The sequence below is a fragment of the Eucyclogobius newberryi genome, unplaced genomic scaffold (genome assembly GCF_026437365.1).
Source record: "Eucyclogobius newberryi isolate DKJ021-1_F unplaced genomic scaffold, fEucNew1.0.hap1 SCAF_6, whole genome shotgun sequence".
NCBI classification, from domain to species: Eukaryota; Metazoa; Chordata; class Actinopteri; order Gobiiformes; family Gobiidae; genus Eucyclogobius; species Eucyclogobius newberryi.
The window spans coordinates 29566564-29589510 of NW_027316278.1; the positions used below are offsets into that span (position 1 = coordinate 29566564).

Sequence of the window (22947 nt, forward strand, 5' to 3'; positions counted from 1 at the left end):
GAAATGTCAAGCCGATCTGACCGCCACAGATAAGCAGATTGGTCAAACAAAGCTATTTTTAATAATCTAACATTAAATAAAGAATCATTCCCGGCCACATATCGCTCATATAAAGAGTTGTTGAAATGTAACAATTGCGTGTTTGTCACATAGAGCTTTAGCCGGTGCTGGACCTACAAGTTTGCATTCTATAGTTTCTAATTTGCTTATGATAAATGTAAATGTTTCTGCAGGTTTGCTGATCCCTTAGATTCTTCGCCACTCAAGCGGAAGTGCACGTGAGGATGCATAAAAAACACACGTGCATTTGTTTATTAGCGCGACGGATCACATCGCATCTCTCGTCTCTGTAGATTTCCATCTTCTTCTGAGTCAGCTTGAACTGTCTTTCTCTGTCTTAATTTTGTCCTGTACACTGAGGGAACTATATTATGATAGATCCATGCACTTAAACGTACTGCTCTCCTGGGGACGAGTCAGAACGCGGCTGCAGGTGAGCAGTAGGTGCATCCTATGATTGATACGTGGCAGGACTAATCGGCCGTCCACGCCACGAGGAAATAAGACTCAGATTTGGGCCAAAAAATCGTCCATTCAACCTTTAATATAACAGCATGCTCCGTGTTTGAGTGTATTATCTATATGTATCACGACTACCGATTGGGAATTATTATTAATATGAAAATTCTTGCGTGTCTTTTACTGTAATGATCTGGATAACTGGACTTTTGCATCCCTCGCATAAACAAAGTCAGCCTGGGTTTGTTTATACCATGCATGGGAACCAAAACAAGCTCATTGGCCGTCCATCTTTCCCAACGTTCAATCTTTTCTCACCTCAGACTAACGTTTTTCAGTCCCTTCTTGTGTTGCTTTGCCCCTCATAGGCAGCCATGTTGTTTTATGTATACGGACCGACCACGCACGGCCCTGATTGGCTAGCCCACCTGTCTTTGTTATGTATTGGAGAAGCGCGTACTCTTGTCCTGCCAGGCAAACAGAAAACATCTACTCCTTTAGAATTAACGAGAGACGCGCGCATGCTTTTCATAAACAGAGCGCTCATTGTCAGTCTGAATCCATAGCGCGGACAAAGAGAGGAGATGAGTCAGGAGACGGAACAGAGGGGAGGTCAGGACACGCCATTTGCAGCCGTCCCCCCTCGATTCGCTCGGTCATAACTCCATGGACAAAAATACAAGGATATTTCCCTAATTATGGCAGTCACTAGGCATGAACACAGCCTCAGAATATAGCGTACAGTGATATTTGAAGATTGGGGGCTTTTAATGAAAGGAGAGAGCGATGGAGACGCAGGAAGAGAACCTCAAACTACGACACTTATCTGCATCAAAAGAGCAGTGTCGAAATATATAATAATAAGTCGACTACGTCAAAAACACAGACGCTTTTGAATTTCTGCATCCGTTTCCCTTTGTTTCAACGACTAGCGAATTTGCTTCACACAAACAGTTCAGAGTAATATCACGGCGTTTCAACTATAATGCATTTTAAAGGATTTTTTTTTAGCTTTTAAAACCATATTATAACATTGATCTCCCATCAAAAAGCAAACTTGTATTCAGCTTCATTCACACGAGTTCCATTATTCCTGTTTATGAGGTCATCCCCTTCTGACCCTCAGAAAACACCTCGTTTCACATTTCGCAGTAGAAATCCGCAGTCCATAAATCATCTGAGTCTTTCTGTCGTCAAATGTTGTGTTTATTACAACTGCTTGTTTCAGTGTCGGGGCAAGCTAGCTTTTACCCATTTACACACGGCCAACAAAAAGGGAGCATATTTAAAAGTAAATAATAATACAAATAATAATATGTGTCTTAGAGTCTATTATGCTCCTTTTTAGTCAACAGACTAGACTTTAGAGTACAGTAGATATTTTACCTCCCACGGCTCAAAAGTCATAATAAAAATGTACATGATTCAAAATAACTATCCACTCTCTATCAGCCAATCACAGCCTACTAACATATCAGCCAATCACAGCCTACTAACATCGCCTGTCAACCAGTCACATCAAACCATTCACATAATGCACTCCAACTCCCGTTCTCGATCTTCCCTGTTTCCACAATCTACCGTCTTACACCGCATCTCCTCCTCCGCAGTAACAGCAGCAAAACCATCAGCCTCCTCAACCTCTCCATCATCTTTCAACAAAATATGACTTTCACTGTAGAAGGACGCAGGCAATTCCCTGTAGCTACAAGTAAACATCCTGATATGCGATAGGTAGATTTTTGCTGATCTGATCCATGTCGCAATGTGTTGTTGTAGCGACGTGTTGATTCAGTCTTTCTCCGTTTAATGCAGCTTTAACAAAATAAGACTTCTCTAGGCTCCAAGGAAATTATGATTTTTTATTCATTTTTTGGAATATCGACCGCCTCCAGCGATCTCGTTCAGTGTTAACATGCTTTTTACCTCAATAAGAAATTTGCAGACTCAACATCCTCGGACTGACTTCGGGTCAGCAGCCGCTTGACGTTTACAGGTCTCTCAAGGATCCGTGAAAAACTCGGGCCCCTCCACGAACCTTTACTTAAACTTTGCTTCATTCCCGCAGGTACGAGCGAGCAAACATCCAGTGACATGTGCCGCCTTGAGACTTTAGCTGATGTGGTCCGAATGTGCGTATTTATAGAACTGCTGAAAACTGAGCCACTCGCTAATGTGTCTGTGGCCACTCATGTTTACGCCGTCACCAGAAGCACATGCAAACCAAGTCACTCAGTTAAGATTAGATTCAGTAGATATTCATCAATGCTCTGTCAGCTAACCGTTTCTCACAGCTAATGCTAACTTTAATTCAAATGTAAAATAAACAACAACTAATAAAATGTTGGAAGTAAAGACTGTCGGATTGTTTTATGGGAAGATTATTTCAGCTTGTTGCAATAATCTGTTTGATTTTTAAAAAATGTATGCCTACAGTAGAATTAGCGTTAGCATTGAGACACAAAGGAGTGTCATTTGTAGTCAAGAGTTCCCCTGTTTTGTAAAGTCTTATGTAACAACTCGCTGTTCACTGCCTGATTTTATTGTATATATTTTATATTTATTCATTTTAACTGACTTACTGAAAACTCTAGAAAGCTCAGAGAATTAGACAAAGAATTAGACATCCAAAGCGTCCAGTTTACTTTCAAAGTCTATGTAAACGTGCGTCGAACGCGTCCTGTGTTTTCCACGGCGCAATTCCTGCATTTTCCGCCCGAGGCGTCGAGAGCGTCCGGCGCCGACATGTTCAGCTTTGTCCAACTTTCTGCAGCAGATGCGCCGCAGCAGCCAATCAGAAATGACGCTCCACGACCCGGAAAAAGACCCAAAACAAACCCGCAAGACAAAAAAAAATCCTTCAGACGCAGCTCTTGGAGCAAATAATGATATTGACTAAACTCTGCTCAGCTCTGAAGTATATGCGGGTCCCAGACGGGTCCCAGGCGGGCCCCGGAGCCCATCGCCTTGGACTTTGTAAAGTTAATAAACCAAAGCCATGGTCCAACATTAAACTCCATTTACACCACGAGAAAAGCAACACAGCACAACTCGTCCTGTTGAGTGTATTTTACGGACGTGAGTCCGGGGCGTCTGTCTTCATGTACAGACGTCCAACTTCTGCGTCGGGCGCGGATTTGACGCCGCGGTGTGTACGGTTATTAACCAGGTGCTAATGTGCACAGAGCCCATTGGAGTAAAAGAAGGGAACCACATGCTTGTATCCGTGGTGATTTTCGCTTTGCCTGGAATGCTCCACAGTATGGTTTTAAACTTATATTAATTAGTTGCAACAATTCTTACATTTCAAACGCAATTTCACGACACAAAAAAAAAAAGTATAATGAAAAGGCTCAATACTCCAACTTCCACAACCAGTTTCAATACCACAATGAGAACAGCCTATTAAACATAACTTTTTTGGCATTAGATTGTAATTTTCAACATAAAATAATAGTAGTCTCTTTATTACTGGATGAGACTATTTCTCAAGGCAACTATTCAAAATGTTAAATTCTTTCCTTCATCAGTGTTGATCCTTCAATTGGGTCTAGGATCAAGTTTCGATACTAGTTGTAGTATGGATTAGTCTCTGGGCATCGATACTTTTGACAAGCCTATCTCCATGGAAACAAGCACCAGGCCACGTTACGGGTCAGGTCTGCGCACAGAGAGAATGCACGTTTTCAACCGATTAATTAGCAATTAAAACACCTTTACAGTATAGTGTAAAACACATACTTTGAAGACGTACAACTACAGTAAGTGGCGGTAAATGCACATTTTCAGTTGCAATTACAGCTCCATGGAAACATGCACCTTTCAAAAACAAAATTAAAGAACATTCTTTCCTGGATTGTTTGCAAACAAACATAGCAATCTTTTCATTTTAAGATCTTTTCATCCATGGGCTGCAGAGAGAAGAAAGTCTGGCATTGTTGCCCTAGCCATTAACAATTCATTACAAAACATGATCTACTGAAACCTTTTGAATAGGCAAAAGTCCTCCAAATATCACCTATAAATGGGAAGCTGAAACCCATGATTATAAAAGAGAAAATCCATTTAAAAATGGTGTTAATAATAAAATAAAATAAATAAAGTGGTTGTATTCAAAAGATACTCCGACCAAGCACCTGGATGACATCATAGGCACAGGAAGAACAAGCAAACTCCACACAGAATGGTGGGTCTCCATCAAGGAAGCAAAGCCGGGACCTTCTTGCTCACAAAAAGCTTATTAAAAATGAGCTAAAGACATCATCCACACCAACAGACGGAGGACCGACTTATCCAAAGTAAGAGCACAGAGAACATACTGGTAAAGCGATACTGCATGTATTTTGGAAGCTGACAGAACGTACTGCCAGGAGCCGCCAGGAGCCGCCCGGAACACAGGGACAGCATGTATCTCGCTCCGTTTGTGCGCCGGAGATTTATGACCGCCGCCAACCCGCGTGTGCACATTCTCCTGGACATTATCCTTGACCAAGTACGGGACACTAGAATATAGAGCACATCCGTCAGGGAGGTGTGGACACTTTTGAGGAAACATTTGGAATCAGGTGAGACTTAGTGAGGTCTGAGGTCTTTTGTGTGGTATTTAATTAAAAGCGGTTTGTCACGGGGAACGGCCGGCAGAGGAATTTCAAGAATGTTCAACGTCTAATAGTCTTTCCTGTGAGAGAAAGAGAAAAAAAGGCTTTGAAAAGGTCCACCCAGGAATTCGAAAGACGTCAATGCTCGGTAAGGATGTTAGAATTAGACGGTAAAAGCTGCGCGGCGGGACTGGAACGTTCCGCAGTATGGCATTAGACGCAGCCTGACTTTCAATTACAGCAGAAATTCCAGCAGTTCTGGAGCCTTGTTCATAGAACGTTACTATAGATACAGGCAAAACACAAACTTTCTCTGAAGATCTCCTCCGGTTTGATCTCCGAAAGCCCAAACATGCAGCGTTCGGAGTCTCCAGACGGGTGTGGAGTGAACGAGAAATGCAATGTGCGGCAAGCATCTCTGACTGTCCAAAAAAAGTGATATATAAATCAAATGCAGTATTATTTGTAGTAAAATAAGTTGTGATATTGGTATTGTTAGCATTACCGTATTTTCTGGATTATAAGCCGCACGCATAGAAGTGACACAGAATTCAATATCTTAATAACTGTTCATATGTTACGTTAACATACCAAAAATGTGACTTATACTTCAGCGCAATATATATGTTTTTTTCTTCTCTATTATGCATTTTTTAGCTGGTGCGTCTTATGCTCCGGAACATACGGTAACGCTGTAACATCTCCATAGAAAAAACATAAAATCATGATTGCAATTCTTTACGTTTCCGCATCAAACACAAACCCTTTCGCCATTGCAGTTTAACGATATCTTTCATGTTGACGTGCATTTTATACTTTGAAATGGAGTCTGGCGGTCTGGGTTGCCATGGTGAACTACTCCTACAGTGATTTGGCAGTTTTTCATGGAAATGCCTTCCCGTCACAACCACCTACACTTATTATGACTGGAGCAAGTGCTTTGCCCAAGGACAACACAAACAGCATGGTATGAACTCTAAATGCAGGACTGTCACTCAACACGCCGTTCTGTACTTATTTACATCCAAACATTTCTATATGTTCAAAGTGTTATGGCAAAGTACGTACAGAGCGCTCTTTTTACGGAAAAGGCTGAACAATTCATGACAATTTGACCCAGATGCTTTGAAAAATGTATTGATTGTAACTAGGCCTGAACAATAAAGACATGAAAAAAATAATAATCTGATTAACGTTTTCTGACAATTCTTCAGATGTTAGTTGGATTTGCAATTTTTTTTTGTCTCTGTTCCAACACATTCAGCAGCATTAACATATATGAGAAGACTGTACATACTCTATGAACTGCTAAACAATCACAAGATTCCAGGTTTGCAGTTTGTTGTTTTTTTATATTATATGAAAAGATGTGTTTTGCAGAAGGCACATTTCCTAAATAATTGCAGCTATTACGATTTCAAAATCCCGCTGCCTCAATTTTGATTGTGACATATTGCGTTGCCCTCTAAAAATCGCAAGCACAAGTTTTCAGACGGTGGAACCAAATCAGAGTTTGGGATCAAATGTACCAATTTGACCAGCTTTACCATTTCACCAGAGTAAATCCAAATCCATTTTATTTCTGTAGAGCATTTTATAAATCAAACCGTTTCTAAAGTGTTGCACAAAGATGAAACAATAAAAAAAACAACTGAAAAACAAAAAAAGGTACAAGAGCTCAATTTTATTTTCCTAAAATCCAAACACCAGTAAAAGCAAATTAAAGCAAAACCATAAAAGATAATCAAGATAAACTATGCCAAGTGGTGGTATTTTCATTAAAAATCACAAAATAGATATTCTTCTGTCTGTCGGTTTATACTCCAGGCACTGATTAAGGATTATTACAACTATTATTATCATTCCTGTCGTCGCAGCCCAGGTCAAATGCAAAAGTGGATACACCGTGCACATGTGAAAGTTTTGAGCGTCATCACTCCACACACAACTACAGCTCCTCCATTCTGCACGGACATGGAAAAACTAAAGCACTTCCCTGACCTGAGAGAGTTACCGAGCACAAATGGAGCCGTGAATCAGACGTCTCGGTAATGGACTTGCGCTGCGCAAGGTCAAGTTCATCTTTCCCCATCTGCAGAACACGGTGGCCCACGCTTTTCATGCCTTTCAAGTCCCGAGTCTCTTTCCCTCAAGCCGTTCCACTGGTTTTACACTCGACGGTCCTTTCGCCCATTCAAAAAAGCCAGTCAATCATGAACGCGACACACACAAAGACGTCACCATGGCGATGCCGCGTCGTCCTCTACAATAACAAGACGCGGCGCAGGCCTCACTCATGACCAGGTATGGACAAATTATGTTAGATAACGTGGACGCAACAGGCTTGAGTTACGCAAATGGCGCGTGACCTTCGTCGTAGGGTACAAGAAACGTCACTGGCAAACAGCAGATGCATTTAAAGACGCACGCGCTTTTCTCAATCGAGTTCTTATCGAGCGTGAGGAAGAGGTGTTGAAGATTTAGAGGAAACCACTTATGAGCAGAGCCAATTTTATACTCAAGAAAGAGTAACTTTACTTCAAAATGTTATTACTCAAGTAGAAAAAGCTCTTAATTTGGAGTTAATGTGATTTTAAAGGATTACACAATAAATAATACACACAATCTGGATACGAGGACCTGGAAGAATCTGAACAGAGACAAACTAAATCATTTAACATAAAGCGTATCCTCAGTGGAAAGAGGAACCGACACTTTAACTTAAGTAAGAGTACTGTTACACTGTCAGAAAAGTAAAGAATTGTTGTTTCTTTTCATTCTCTTCATATAAAGGGATGTCATGTCTTTACCCATTTAAAGATTCTGTATCTATATCACAAAACATGCTCTTTTTCATTAATTTTTATTTTTAATATTTTAGTAATCCTGTTTATTTTCTCCGTCTCACCCTCCAAAACACAAAAACACCCGTCATTGATCTACTGTGATAATGTATGATCCATAAACGTGCACCGTGTAACTTTTCTGCTCGTCTCTATGAAAATGTTATGCTGTTGCCAGGCGCCAGACCCTCCCCACAAAAGTTACATACTGTATATAGTGCATCTTTATACGAAATAAAGCCTTTGGAACCTAATTATCTGTCATCCACAACAACAGTCTCTAACGAGGCAGCAGAACGCAGTAGGAAAAAGAGCCGTTCACTACTACTACTACTCTCCAGTTACACGTTGGATAGAAGCACATGACTTATCACCTAAGTGTCGGCAAGTGTGAAGGACAAGCCTGAGTGGGTGATAAATGTCATACTGTCTTGAAACTATTTATAGTAACGTATTTGTTACATAAGCAGCGCTGTCAAAGTCTACAGGAGCTGAGTGACTTCAGAACACATCATGACTTGAGTAATTTTGACTCATTTAGCTTTGGGAGGTGCAAGATCATGAGGGGCTGAGACGGTAAAGAAAAGTTATTTCTGTATTGCTGAATACATGTTTAGGGCATTACAATGGTGGATCATATCAGATTAAATCAAATACTTCTATGGCGGCGCTAACAATGAGTGTTTGTGTGTGTGCACTAAATGTCACCAAAAGGCCAAAAAATGTCATTTTTTAGCATCGGGAAGAAGAATATAAGGTAACACTTTAATAATCCATAAAGAACAAATAGTTTATCAAGAATGATTCCGTCTCATTACTGTATTTTCCGCACTATAAGGCGCACTTAAAAGCCTTTCATTTTCTCAAAAAAACAGTGCGCTTTATAATCCAGTGCACCTTATATATGGATTAGTTCTGTTTGTGTTTACTGACGTGAAAGCAATTTTGTGTGGTACACGTTTTGTTTAGCTTAATGCGACTTATATTCCAGTGCGCCTTATAGTGAGGAAAATACGGTAACTACAATTGTGGGATTAGAAGCTAGTGTATTAATTAACTACTTACAAAGCCTGCTTCCTTCTTAATAAGCTATTTGTTCAGTGCAAGTCTGTTTAAACGTAACTGTTAGCGAGCTCAAAAGTCAGTGTTTTCACCAGAGAATCATCACAACACGAAAAAAGATGACGTTGATTGACTTTCGAGAGACGTTTTTTTTGGTCACACTTAGAAGCGAAGCGTCAGCCGTCAACGCTCACGCCGACCGAACATTTGAACACCCTGTAATTCCACCCAGCGACCGAGAATGAGCGTTGAACTCGTTTCTAACTCTCACAAACCCAGTTCACAAGCATCGGCAGCCTGAAGTTCCCAGTGTCCCAATGGGCGGATGAACCATTTCGATAAAAACACACGCTTTTGTCCTAACAAAGCGCACAAAAAAGGGAAAAAAAAGAAAAGACGGCACAGATTTCTCTTCAATGAACAGGCGAAGCACTAAACGCTGTTAAACTGAGGTGATAGATTTATAGATTTGAGAGAAAATGTCTTTCATAGTTTATCAACGCCAACTTTCTCTCTGACAATGATCACATCAGAAAACGTGCTTTATCGCATTGGAACGGTCGGTTTATTCCACTGTCAAACTATTGAGTCTCGCTGTGATTGATGCTATTTGAGACATCTGTGGGGGGGGAGGCCATCGTCGCAAAACTGCTGAACAGAAACACAGCTTGTCTATCTGTATTCACCCAACGCTAATACGATAATTCCATTTCATATTAATCAGGGAAACCAATCGCAAACAGCGCCGCGAGATAAGCCAACCGAAAGCATCCTTGATACGACTGTAAATAATTGTGATGATGATGAGAAGCCAGATGGAAGTAGCATAGCCCAGCTGAGCACCGCTTTGGTCGGGATTCAGGAAAGCCTCCAACTGCGTCTTGTTGCCAGAGCTTAGCGCTAGCCAGTTCTTTTGGGTTGGTGTTCAACCTTAGCCTGACGGAAAGCGCTCCCCCAGCCTCCTCTCCAATCACTCAATGTACTCACAAAAAGGCTTCTCAATTAATCCGTCTCCTTTTCTCGCACCGGGTTTGGCAGGATTATTAATAACGGCAACAACGTGAGAACACAATGAACCCGGCGGGATGGCGAAGCCCGTCACGATCTTTAACAGGTGCGATGCAAATCCGGCACACGAGCGCACACCTCCGCCCGTCACTGAAGACACGCCGGGTTTGGTTCTGTTCCATATTCAGACACAACTGTATGATAATGATCGTGAACCCAGCTGAACTGCCCAATTTCTGTCCTCAAAAATGTGTTTTATCCCAGTAAATGCAGATCTTAGGGTCAAAATTAGACCGCTGTGTGCTGCAAAAGTTGCGAAAAATGCTTTTGAACTTGTTGAATTTGAATTATTAAGATGCTGGGAATGCGTTTGGAAAGTGGGGAATACGTTTGGACATCGCGATCCTTTAGAAACGAACAAATTCTGTTTTTAAGATGGTAAAAATCAGGTACAGTGAGGGAAACGTGCAGCAGCTTCCAGAGTAAGACAGAATAATCCTGTTCTACTCATTCCTTATTTGCTGATATGATGAAAACTCTCACTCCAATCGACCTCATTGTTTAATCCATAACTTGGTATAATTTCTACGCCAGACCTATGTTAAAATGTGTTACCAATAAAATGGCATGGACAATGAACCAAATATGCCTTTAAGGAAAGCACAACCAAACAACACCATAGCAACCACCGCATTGTCACATGGACAGCAGTTACGACTGGAAAACAACCCAAACTTTGACTTATACATATAATAATGGCTAAAATAAGTTCCCTTTATTTTTTCTGTCTGATCCAAAAATACTGCAAACCAACAATCACCTATTTACTTCGTACCAGTCCCACAGCGAAGTACATTTCAAACTTTTGACAATCAATCGCTGAAATGCAACACTCAGACCTGTAAAAAAAACATCCCACCACAATCGTTCTAATTCCTCTGCACAAACGTGGTGTTAAATCCACAAGGCGTGTTATTAGCTGAACATGTGAGCCGACGGGGACGGACAAGCTGAGACCGGCCAGTGGTGACGGAGTGTGTGGGGGGGGGCGTGACAGGGTCGTCCTCCTGTATTTACTGTCATACTCATTGTATAGAGCAAAAACACGGCTTTCCTCAATGCAAAGGTATGTGAGTAGGAGGAGTTACACAGCTCTGTACATTAAACCACAATGAAGCTGTGTTTTACTCAATTAGAGAGTAATTAGGGGCAGTGCACAGCAAGTGTCACGTGTGGCCTGTTCCCAAAGTTCAATTAAAAGGGCTTTACTCCATTTTAATCCGAAACTAATGAATTTAACACACTCCCAGCGTCATATTCCTCATTCCTCAATCTGTGAGTCTGCTCTACGTCACAAGCATGAACAGATTGCTTGTGTTTACTGATGTATTGCATTCGTTTCTCATTTAATTTTGGTTTTCTTATTTTCTTTTGCTGGCCGACTGCCTGTGTGTAACAGAGGAAATGTCCCCTCAGGGCTGAATAAAAGTCATTCTGATTCACATTTTGTTTTTGCTGCGAGTTATGCAAAAAAGGAAAAAAAGATAAAATGATGGTTAATGATTAGCATTTTTGTGATTTGCATACAGGTCAAACGTAATGGACTAAGAAATCTTAAGAAGTGAAACATGGCTTGTAAGTGTCTGTACGGTAATAGTGCTGCGCTAAATATGAAATATGAATGAGGTTTTTTGGTGATTTGGAGCTTTTTCTGCTCATATTGGTAGCTGTCTCTGCCGGTTTAAAGTCACGGGGCACACGTCTCTGCCCCGACAGCCCTGAGTGACGTTAGCTGGCAGAAAACGATAGGGTGCCACGTTCAATGTATATCATTCAATGGGACGGCGTATGTTCGTGGACATACGCGACAATTTCGGGAATGTAAACATGTCGGATTATTGCGACAGGCCAGATTCCACTCCACTGTCCCACGGGGTAACGGGGTCACTGAAAGGTCACGCAAAGGTGTGCGCGAGGGTCCGGTATCCCAGCGGTCCAGGCTGCAGTGTAAACGCAGAGCTCAGTGCAGGCGGTGAATGTCTCTTCCCGCTCTTCTCCCCCGAATCGCACTTAAATCTGTCTTTTGACGCGTTTGACCGTCCAATAGATGGAACTTATATTTCATTTTTCAATTCTTGCTTGCTGTGTCTTTTTTTAAAAATCATTTTTAACGGCGAGAATATTGACTTTCATTGAACATAAGAAAATGAGAAACAAATTTCAATCAATGAATGTAGTAATGTTATATCATTTGGGTAAAGAAACTTAATTGGGAACTGGATCAGAGTTGCAAGGACAGGAATGAAGACATCATAATAGAAACGATAAATAAATGGTGGTATTGGGTCTTGATTAATTAAATCGAGCTTACGCGTTTTTAAAAATTGTTCAACACAATGAGTCACAGCAACAGGAATGAAAGAAAACTACTTCAATCCAACAATGCCGTAATTTTATCGGGAGACAGCCAATTGTTTAACCGCTTGGCCGAAAAACAGACGGTGTCACGGAAGAACGCTCGCTCGCACTCCAGGGACTAGTCTGTGCCGACGTGATAACACAAGTCCGTTCTCTTCCAAACCAGCGCCAACTTCAGCGGCGACACAATCATTAACCACCACAACCGCATTCCAACAGTCACTCGCTTTGTCGTCACGTAGCCAACGTGACGACAAACCACACAATCCACCGACGAAGGGTTAAACAGACTTGAAGCTGAAGGAATAACCAAGACAATCATCACAAAACAAGCAAACATACTTTTTATACTTTTGACACTGACGAACAGACATAAACAGGACCAAATTTGACCTTTCCGGAACAGTACTTTTATTTTATGTTTACAATTACATTCTATTGTCTAAAAATAGCCCTTTTTTATCATGATTGTGGTGTTGAATCAATTCCTTAGCATTTAAATCAAATCTGCAATTTTAGTATCGTGACAACACTATTAGTAAGATCAGAAATAACACAGGAAGCACTACAGACATTATTTTCCTTATAGAACTTGTAACAAAATAAGATGAACTTAATTCGTCCAACAAATTGCAGTGTTGCAAAGCCAAAGTACAATAACGGCAGTAATACAAAAAGCATCCAGAACATGCAAGATAATCAGCAATTCAGACATAACCCTTTCCTCGCACTTAAAATCTATCCATTTATTTGCGACAAGTTCTATTGCAGTCATGATCTTCTCAATTGTGTCCAGATAGAGCCTGGTTTTGGTCCTGTTTAGTCCTGGGTCTTTCATTTCTGACGCAATTAGACTACAAACGAATGGAACTAACTCGTGTACTCATATCTCGCCGTCGCAATGATCGACGCGGTTATCGAAATCCCATTTTTGCCTCACTTGCATTGCGTGTTTTTTTCCACCCCATTATTTACCATATTCCTCCTTCTGTATTCTTCAGTGAGCTGGTGGAGCGAGATCGGGGCTTTAGGATGATACTCATGGCTCGCCGGGGGCACATCCGCGCTGGTAGATCTACACCATGTCGCCGGCCGTCCCTACCACTAGTTTCGAAACAATCCCGTCCCAAAAAGAAAATCGCCCTTTAGAAATCCTCAAAACCCCTGTCTTTACAGAAGCATGGTAGGAATCCGCAGTGTGCACGGGGGAAAATGGCACAATCCGAGGCTCCTGCAGCTCCTGACGAGTTGAAACCAGACCTCCGCGCTCCTCTTGCAATATTCCAGTTTTTCGCCGATCTTTGCGACTTGCCGGACTCGTGCTGGAGTTACATGCCGCGCCGTGCCTTTCCGGCTCAGCTCTGTGTCACTCTTCCCTGCTGCTGCCTGGGTAAGTCTGAAGAGAGAGAGGACCAAGAGGAGGAGGAGGAGGAGGGGTTGTTTTGGTTGTAGTAAGTCCTCAAAGGGGCGGGGCTCGACTCTCCTTCCAAGCAATCCCAATAATCGTGTTGCGTGTCAATCAACGGCTACTGCTGTTGCTGCTGGTGCTGCTGCTGCTGCTACGGTAACCTAGAGCCGGCAATTGTAGTGAAGTGTGTAGGAAGAAAAAGCTGTGTTGTGTCATCCTGTGAGTCAGATGGACAGGGAAATAGAGAGAGGACGAGCGAAAGAAAGAAAGAAAGAAAGAAAGAAAGAACGAAAGAAAGACTCCACCAAGGTCAAGGTAGATTCATGAATCAGAAGACAAGCTGCACGTGATGTTCCTGTATCGCAAAAGTCTACACCCTAAAGAGACGCTTTCCTCATGAACCAGTCAATTATTCCCTTCTTCAATAGTATCCTGATGGTATTTTTGAAAATGTGAAATTGTATCCTTAGATTTGATTCAAACGTACCCACAAAGGTGCAGGTGTCTTTTTTTTTATTCCGTATCAGCTCTTTATGCAGCACTTTGCCCCGACTGCGCATTTCTTCCAATCAACACGCACGATATTCAATATACGTCGACCGCCTCTTCTGTACAAATGCGTTTGGCAGTTTTGCGCTCAGCAACGGTTATTTTTGCTTCATTTGTTTGATCCTCGGGGCAATTGCATGACCTTTGCGAAATAAAAGGAACCGTCTGACCGGTAGAAAACATTTAGAATCTTACTAAGAGTTTCATTGTCACTGAGCTTAGACTGCTCATGGTTAGGGGTTTCTGTGGAGATTGACGGCACAACAGACTGGCGTAGGGTTCAGTTTGACGGCTGGTGACAAATCTTGCCAATATTCCATAAATTCACGCACAACAGAGTGTTTTTCAAGACGAGATTCAAAACAAATTGGAAGCCACAAATATTCAGCAATTCTGAGATGTTACTGCTTTGCCTGGAGCGTTCCACAGTACGGCATTACACATATCCATCGCCATGGAGACAAACCGGCGACAGCAGCAGCGGGTGTAACTTAAACGTCAGATCTGTGGAGAGGTCTGAGGTTTTTTCCAGTTTTGCAATAAAACGCCTGTGATTGAATACGCGCGAGGGAGACGTGGTTAATGTCAAACTGTGGAACATTCCAGTCGAACCAATAGCTATGTAGAGGCAGGCGAGATTCGAGATTAGTTTTATTTATCACCGACTGATATTGTGCACCTTTATTGACCGTTGCCATTGAACGATTTCACACAGAATATCCTGTCTTTGAACGGTTAAACGTTTTCAATGTCGCCAAATGAGAAGTTGAAACCCATGAAAAGATACACTGTAATGTCTGGCTCCACCATGTGTCAACACAACAAAACAACTGTATTTTCTGGAGTATAAGTCGCACCAGCCAAAAAGGCGTAATAGAGAAGAAAAAACCATATAAGTCGCACTGGAGTATAAGTCACATTTTTTGGGGGAAATTTATTAGATCAAATCCAGACCAAGAACAGACATTTTATCTTGAAAAGTAATTTAAAATAATAACAGATTAGAGAACATGGTGAATAGGTGTACGTATGCTAACGCTAACACCTTCAGCTACATGAGGCACAGACAGAACTGTGGTAAGTGTCTGGTATGTTAACGTAACATATTAACAGTTATTCAGATAACTATAGCATAAAGAACATGCTAACAAGTTTACCAAAGCATCAGTTTTACCCCAAATCACTAAATCCATTGAATTCTTCTTCCTCTGTGTCACTTCTAAACAACTCCACAAACTCCAGAGGTAGAGGAAGTGCAGATTCTTCTTCTGCGTCGCTTAGAGCCTAGAGCGCCCTCTTGTGGTTGCCAGTGTGAAAATAACAAATAATATCACAATCAAGTCGATCTGGAGTATAAATCGCACCCTGGCCAAAACTTATATTCCAGAAAATACGGTAATTATTAAACCATGAAAAGGCTCAGCGTACGTGTTCCTTTGAGAGAAAGTCCATCCACATAATGCCAAATGTAATAGTCACGGAGGTTTTCTCAGCACTTTCCAGATACTGAAACTGTTATTCTTTCTACTTTTGATCATAATCCCAAAGGCCAACTCTAAAACATGTCATTTGTAATAACTTTTGAGATGATTGGCAGTTCCAACTGACAGGGGGATAAAATATAACATGGTTCACGCTGGGAACCGACTCTTTAAAACAACACAACTGGAACACTGCCTCGGTGTGTTCTTCCAATGGACAAATAACTCCTTTAACTCACATCTGTAACTCTCTTTCTGAGACTTTTACATTTTGATTTATTTTAGCAAGACACGGCTAACTTCCCACAGAAGAATGAACGGAATGGAAAGTGAAGATCCACACTTTGAAGGCAACCAGAACGACTCGAGCGGTATCACCAGAAGGTACCGGGAAATGGGTAGTTAAATACTTTCTTCCCAATGTCTAAAAGCGACAGAAACCTTATGTTAGCTTATAATTAAATAGTGTTTCTTGCATTGCTCCTTCAGATACGATCAAGTGTATTTCATTTCACGGTCGATCCTTTGAAACGTCCAGATGAGCGTTATTTAATGTTATTTAATATTATTTTATGTTATTTAATGTTATTTAATATTATTTAATGTTATTTAATGTTTTGTCCGTCCAGGTTTATTCATCTGTTACGCTTCCTTGAGCAGCTCGGATCTCAATTCCGAAACATAAACATATAGCATATTGGACACTTCATATATAATTTGGGGATTTTTGTCTTGTCATAAGGCTCTTTATTTGTTCATTGACAGATTATTCTTGCTCTTTCAAGACGTACAACTCTCCTAAATGAGAAGGGATGACAAGATGACTTGGTTAATCGATAAGCGTGATTACTCAGGTCACAATATAATAGTAAGAATTAATAATCATGACTATTAAGAAGCAAAAATGTGTCTTTTCAATTCAGTCTGTGCTTCACAAACATACACTTACATGTAGAGACTGTTTGTATCACAAGAACTTTACTTTTGCATTCAGAATGTTGGATTTCATCAATGCTCTTGGAACAGTAATGTATTAGAATGAAAGAAAATTAAAGATTTCAGTTTTATTTGGTAGTAAATGTTAATATTGTGACATTCCTGTAATTAAGAATACATAATTTCCCTACGAAGCAGCAATAACACAATTTACAACTAGAAGCTCAAGCTCATTTGATGATTTTGAGGTGTGATCCCCGTTTCTTGGCGCTAGTTCAGTAGCAGTATTAGATTTATTGCAGGGTCAAACTGCTGGAACTAATCCGATTAACACTGTTTTCACATTCCATCAGAGGTTATTGAAAGTTGCGTGAGGAAAAACTAGAGCTAAAAAGCTGCAGACACGTGGTAAATGTTGAACTCCGCTCCCTGCTCTGTCACAACTGACTTATTACTGCTTTCATCAAGTACAAGAGAAACAACTATAAGAGGAGAGATTGGGAAACACTGACAATACCGCCCTCTACAGGAGACAGGGCAGAGCCACACGCAAAAGGATCAACACTTTTCATTTAAATACAGATTCCCTCTTCATTTCTTTACTTGGCCTCTCAATACAGATGTAAAACATTTTAGTTTATCATTACTGCACAAAGAAACTGTGCAACGAGATGCATATGTATTTTGTAAAGAATGTGACCCTATAAAACCCTTTTTTATTCAAAGTTCATACTGTCTAATACATGATATGGATATTGTTCTTTTAGGGGGAAAAAGTGATTTACATATAGTTGACAATGAGAGTTTTAAAACTGATTTAGGGGAGCGTGCTTTAGTGGCTCTATTAAAAAATATAGAAGAATTAAAAGCATGAATGATAATCCTATGAACATTGTTTGTGCCTCTAAATGCAGCTTAATTGTAATTTTACATGTTTTAACTTGGCTCAGGCAAATCCAAGTTTATTGGCCAGTAAAGTTAATGAAAGAATAAATTCATATAAATCACATATTGTTCTAAATTCTAATGTCCTAATATAAATCAATAAAAATAATGAATTGATTAATTTAGACTATGTTAAGCAAGTTTTCCCAGGAAACATTATTGTAGCCTAAATTGGTTACTGTTGTTATTTGCAAAGGAAAAATATTGAATATGCACATGTATACACGAGTGGAAATACATTTCACTGAATTGAATTGAAAAAAAAAAACAATAATGTAAGGCTTGGGTTGAAATAGCACCTTGACTCCTACAGTGAACTACTGCCCCCTGGAGGTGACTCAGCGCACACTTCCTTCCTGTTCGAAAGCATATATTGTGTATAAGGGATTGACAGAAGTGTGGATTGTGTTGAACAATAGTGTTTTGGTGAGAAGATAAGCGCTCTGCCTGGGTAAATGTTGCCATGAGCAGGTCAGAGGTGCACAGATGGTGAGGCTCAGTATCGACAGGACTCCATTCATATCTATGAGTACAGCACACAGCGTAAACAAGAGATATCCCTGAGCAGCCGAGGCAGGCGAGGCAACCGCCGCAACCAACGCAGCCGCCGCAACCAACGCAGCCGCCTCAACCAACGCACCCGCCGCAACCAACGCAGCCGCCTCAACCAACGCACCCGCCGCAACCAACGCAGCCGCCGCAACCAACGCAGCCGCCGCAACCAACGCACCCGCCGCAACCAACGCAGCCGCCGCAACCAACGCACCCGCCGCAACCAACGCAGCCGCCGCAACCAACGCACCCGCCGCAACCAACGCAGCCGCCGCAACCAACGCACCCGCCGCAACCAACGCAGCCGCCTCAACCAACGCACCCGCCGCAACCAACGCAGCCGCCGCAACCAACGCAGCCGCCGCAACCAACGCAGCCGCCGCAACCAACGCACCCGCCGCAACCAACGCAGCCGCCGCAACCAACGCATCCGCCGCAACCAACGCAGCCGCCGCAACCAACGCAGCCGCCGCAACCAACGCAGCCGCCGCAACCAACGCAGCCGCCGCAACCAACGCAGCCGCCTCAACCAACGCAGCCGCCGCAACCAACGCAGCCGCCGCAACCAACGCAGCCGCCGCAACCAACGCAGCCGCCGCAACCAACGCAGCCGCCTCAACCAACGCACCCGCCGCAACCAACGCACCCGCCGCAACCAACGCAGCCGCCGCAACCAACGCAGCCGCCGCAACCAACGCAGCCGCCGCAACCAACGCACCCGCCGCAACCAACGCAGCCGCCGCAACCAACGCACCCGCCGCAACCAACGCACCCGCCGCAACCAACGCAGCCGCCGCAACCAACGCAGCCGCCGCAACCAACGCATCCGCCGCAACCAACGCAGCCGCCGCAACCAACGCAGCCGCCGCAACCAACGCAGCCGCCGCAACCAACGCAGCCGCCGCAACCAACGCAGCCGCCGCAACCAACGCAGCCGCCGCAACCAACGCAGCCGCCTCAACCAACGCAGCCGCCGCAACCAACGCAGCCGCCGCAACCAACGCAGCCGCCGCAACCAACGCAGCCGCCGCAACCAACGCAGCCGCCGCAACCAACGCAGCCGCCTCAACCAACGCACCCGCCGCAACCAACGCAGCCGCCTCAACCAACGCACCCGCCGCAACCAACGCAGCCGCCGCAACCAACGCAGCCGCCGCAACCAACGCAGCCGCCGCAACCAACGCAGCCGCCGCAACCAACGCAGCCGCCGCAACCAACGCAGCCGCCGCAACCAACGCAGCCGCCGCAACCAACGCAGCCGCCGCAACCAACGCAGCCGCCGCAACCAACGCACCCGCCGCAACCAACGCAGCCGCCGCAACCAACGCAGCCGCCGCAACCAACGCAGCCGCCGCAACCAACGCACCCGCCGCAACCAACGCAGCCGCCGCAACCAACTAAGCCGCCTCAACCAACGCACCCGCCGCAACCAACGCAGCCGCCGCAACCAACGCACCCGCCGCAACCAACGCACCCGCCGCAACCAACGCAGCCGCCTCAACCAACGCACCCGCCGCAACCAACGCAGCCGCCTCAACCAACGCACCCGCCGCAACCAACGCAGCCGCCGCAACCAACGCAGCCGCCGCAACCAACGCAGCCGCCGCAACCAACGCAGCCGCCGCAACCAACGCAGCCGCCGCAACCAACGCAGCCGCCTCAACCAACGCAGCCGCCGCAACCAACGCAGCCGCCGCAACCAACGCAGCCGCCGCAACCAACGCAGCCGCCTCAACCAACGCACCCGCCGCAACCAACGCAGCCGCCTCAACCAACGCACCCGCCGCAACCAACGCAGCCGCCGCAACCAACGCAGCCGCCGCAACCAACGCAGCCGCCGCAACCAACGCAGCCGCCGCAACCAACGCACCCGCCGCAACCAACGCAGCCGCCGCAACCAACGCAGCCGCCGCAACCAACGCAGCCGCCGCAACCAACGCAGCCGCCGCAACCAACGCAGCCGCCGCAACCAACGCACCCGCCGCAACCAACGCAGCCGCCGCAACCAACGCAGCCGCCGCAACCAACGCACCCGCCGCAACCAACGCAGCCGCCGCAACCAACGCAGCCGCCGCAACCAACGCAGCCGCCGCAACCAACGCACCCGCCGCAACCAACGCAGCCGCCGCAACCAACGCAGCCGCCGCAACCAACGCACCCGCCGCAACCAACGCAGCCGCCGCAACCAACGCAGCCGCCGCAACCAACGCAGCCGCCGCAACCAACGCATCCGCCGCAACCAACGCAGCCGCCGCAACCAACGCAGCCGCCGCAACCAACGCAGCCGCCGCAACCAACGCAGCCGCCTCAACCAACGCAGCCGCCGCAACCAACGCAGCCGCCGCAACCAACGCAGCCGCCGCAACCAACGCAGCCGCCGCAACCAACGCAGCCGCCTCAACCAACGCACCCGCCGCAACCAACGCAGCCGCCTCAACCAACGCACCCGCCGCAACCAACGCAGCCGCCGCAACCAACGCAGCCGCCGCAACCAACGCAGCCGCCGCAACCAACGCAGCCGCCGCAACCAACGCAGCCGCCGCAACCAACGCAGCCGCCGCAACCAACGCACCCGCCGCAACCAACGCAGCCGCCGCAACCAACGCAGCCGCCGCAACCAACGCAGCCGCCGCAACCAACGCACCCGCCGCAACCAACGCAGCCGCCGCAACCAACGCAGCCGCCGCAACCAACGCAGCCGCCGCAACCAACGCACCCGCCGCAACCAACGCAGCCGCCGCAACCAACGCAGCCGCCGCAACCAACGCACCCGCCGCAACCAACGCAGCCGCCGCAACCAACGCACCCGCCGCAACCAACGCAGCCGAGGCAGGCGAGGCAGCCGCCTAAACCAACGCAGCCGAGGCAGCCGCCTAAACCAACGCAGCCGAGGCAGGCGAGGCAGCCGTGGCAGGCGAGGCAGGCAACGCAATTGACGCAGCGGATGTAGCCGCCGATGCAACTGACTGTGCTCTGTACGCACTCACAGCTATCACTCAATTAATGAAAAATAATATTAATTCGATAACAGTACTATGTCATTGTTTTATGAAGCACCAAGGCAAGTTCCAATGTTTGTGAATTCTGTTCATTGGCATTGGCAATAAACCTCTGATTCTGATGTCAAACTCAGCAATTTAATGTTGATTAAATCATTTGGGCTTCAAGAGGATCTATTTAAAATACAGATATACAACATTAAAGGCTTGGAGCAGAACACAGGCCCTAAACACTCCTAATTCCAGGATGGAGGCAAAAGTGAGGTGGAACTTAATTTAATCATTTACCACAGAATATCACAAAATATGACAAATCAAGGTGCTTTTGGCAAACGAAACCCACTCAGACACATGTGAGTGATGTCAGAGTCTGGGTTAAACATATTTACTGTCAGATTTTACAGCATTAGAAACCAAGTTAGAAATCTGGGGGTAATAATGGACTCAGACTTGAACTTTAACAGCCACGTCAAATCAATAACATCAGCAGCTTTTTACCATCTAAAAAACATTGCCAAAATCAAAAATATAGTGTCAAAACCAGATTTAGAGAGACTTATCCATGCGTTTGTCTCCAGTAGATTAGACTACTGTAACGGCCTGCTCACTGGCCTCTCCAAACGAGTTGTAAAACAGCTGCAGTTCATCCAGAACGCTGCTGCTCGGGTCCTGACTAGAACCAGGAAGTACCATCACATTAGTCCTGTTCTCAGGTCTCTGCACTGCCCCCTGTGGCTCAGAGAAGAGACTTTAAAGCAGCTCTGCTTGTGACAAGTCTCTCCATGGCCTAGCACCAAAGTACATCTCTGACATGTTAGTGCCATATGAACCATCTCGGACTCTGAGGACCTCAGGGACCGGCCTCCTGCTGGTGCCAGAGTCAGGACTAAACATGGGCCGGCCTCCTGCTGGTGCCCAGAGTCAGGACTAAACATGGACCGGCCTCCTGCTGGTGCCAGAGTCAGGACTAAACATGGACCGGCCTCCTGCTGGTGCTAGAGTCAGGACTAAACATGGACCGGCCTCCTGCTGGTGCCAGAGTCAGGACTAAACATGGACCGGCCTCCTGCTGGTGCCAGAGTCAGGACTAAACATGGACCGGCCTCCTGCTGGTGCCCAGAGTCAGGACTAAACATGGACCGGCCTCCTGCTGGTGCCCAGAGTCAGGACTAAACATGGACCGGCCTCCTGCTGGTGCCAGAGTCAGGACTAAACATGGACCGGCCTCCTGCTGGTGCTAGAGTCAGGACTAAACATGGACCGGCCTCCTGCTGGTGCCAGAGTCAGGACTAAACATGGACCGGCCTCCTGCTGGTGCCAGAGTCAGGACTAAACATGGATGGAGCGGGATGACGGGCAGCGAGCGGGGTGATGGGCAGCGAGCGGGGTGACAGGCAGCGAGCGGGGTGACGGGCAGCGAGCGGGGTGACGGGCAGCGAGCGGGGTGACGGGCTGCGAGCGGGGTGGTGACGGGCAGTGAGCGGGGTGACGGGCAGCGAGCGGGGTGGTGACGGGCAGTGAGCGGGGTGACGGGCAGCGAGCCGGGTGACGGGCTGCGAGCGGGGTGACGGGCAGCGAGCGGGGTGGTGACGGGCAGTGAGCGGGGTGACGGGCTGCGAGCGGGGTGAC

General features: G+C 45.5%; 1 protein-coding gene across 5 annotated transcripts in view; it reads right to left on the reverse strand.

Moving 5' to 3' along the window:
* The window catches only part of pde4d (phosphodiesterase 4D, cAMP-specific), a 323831-nt gene that overhangs the window by 79066 nt on the left and 221818 nt on the right, over positions 1–22947 (reverse strand). The window contains exon 1 of one of the 5 annotated variants that reach the window (XM_072432617.1): positions 13424–13533. The exons of 3 other annotated variants lie outside the window; for them this stretch is intronic. In XM_072432617.1, the coding sequence (XP_072288718.1) occupies positions 13424–13509 (86 nt within the window). In that variant the 5' untranslated portion in view covers positions 13510–13533. Of the gene's footprint in view, positions 1–2445; positions 2562–13423; positions 13534–22947 lie in introns of those variants that run through there. One more of the 5 variants, XM_072432615.1, reaches the window with a different exon arrangement.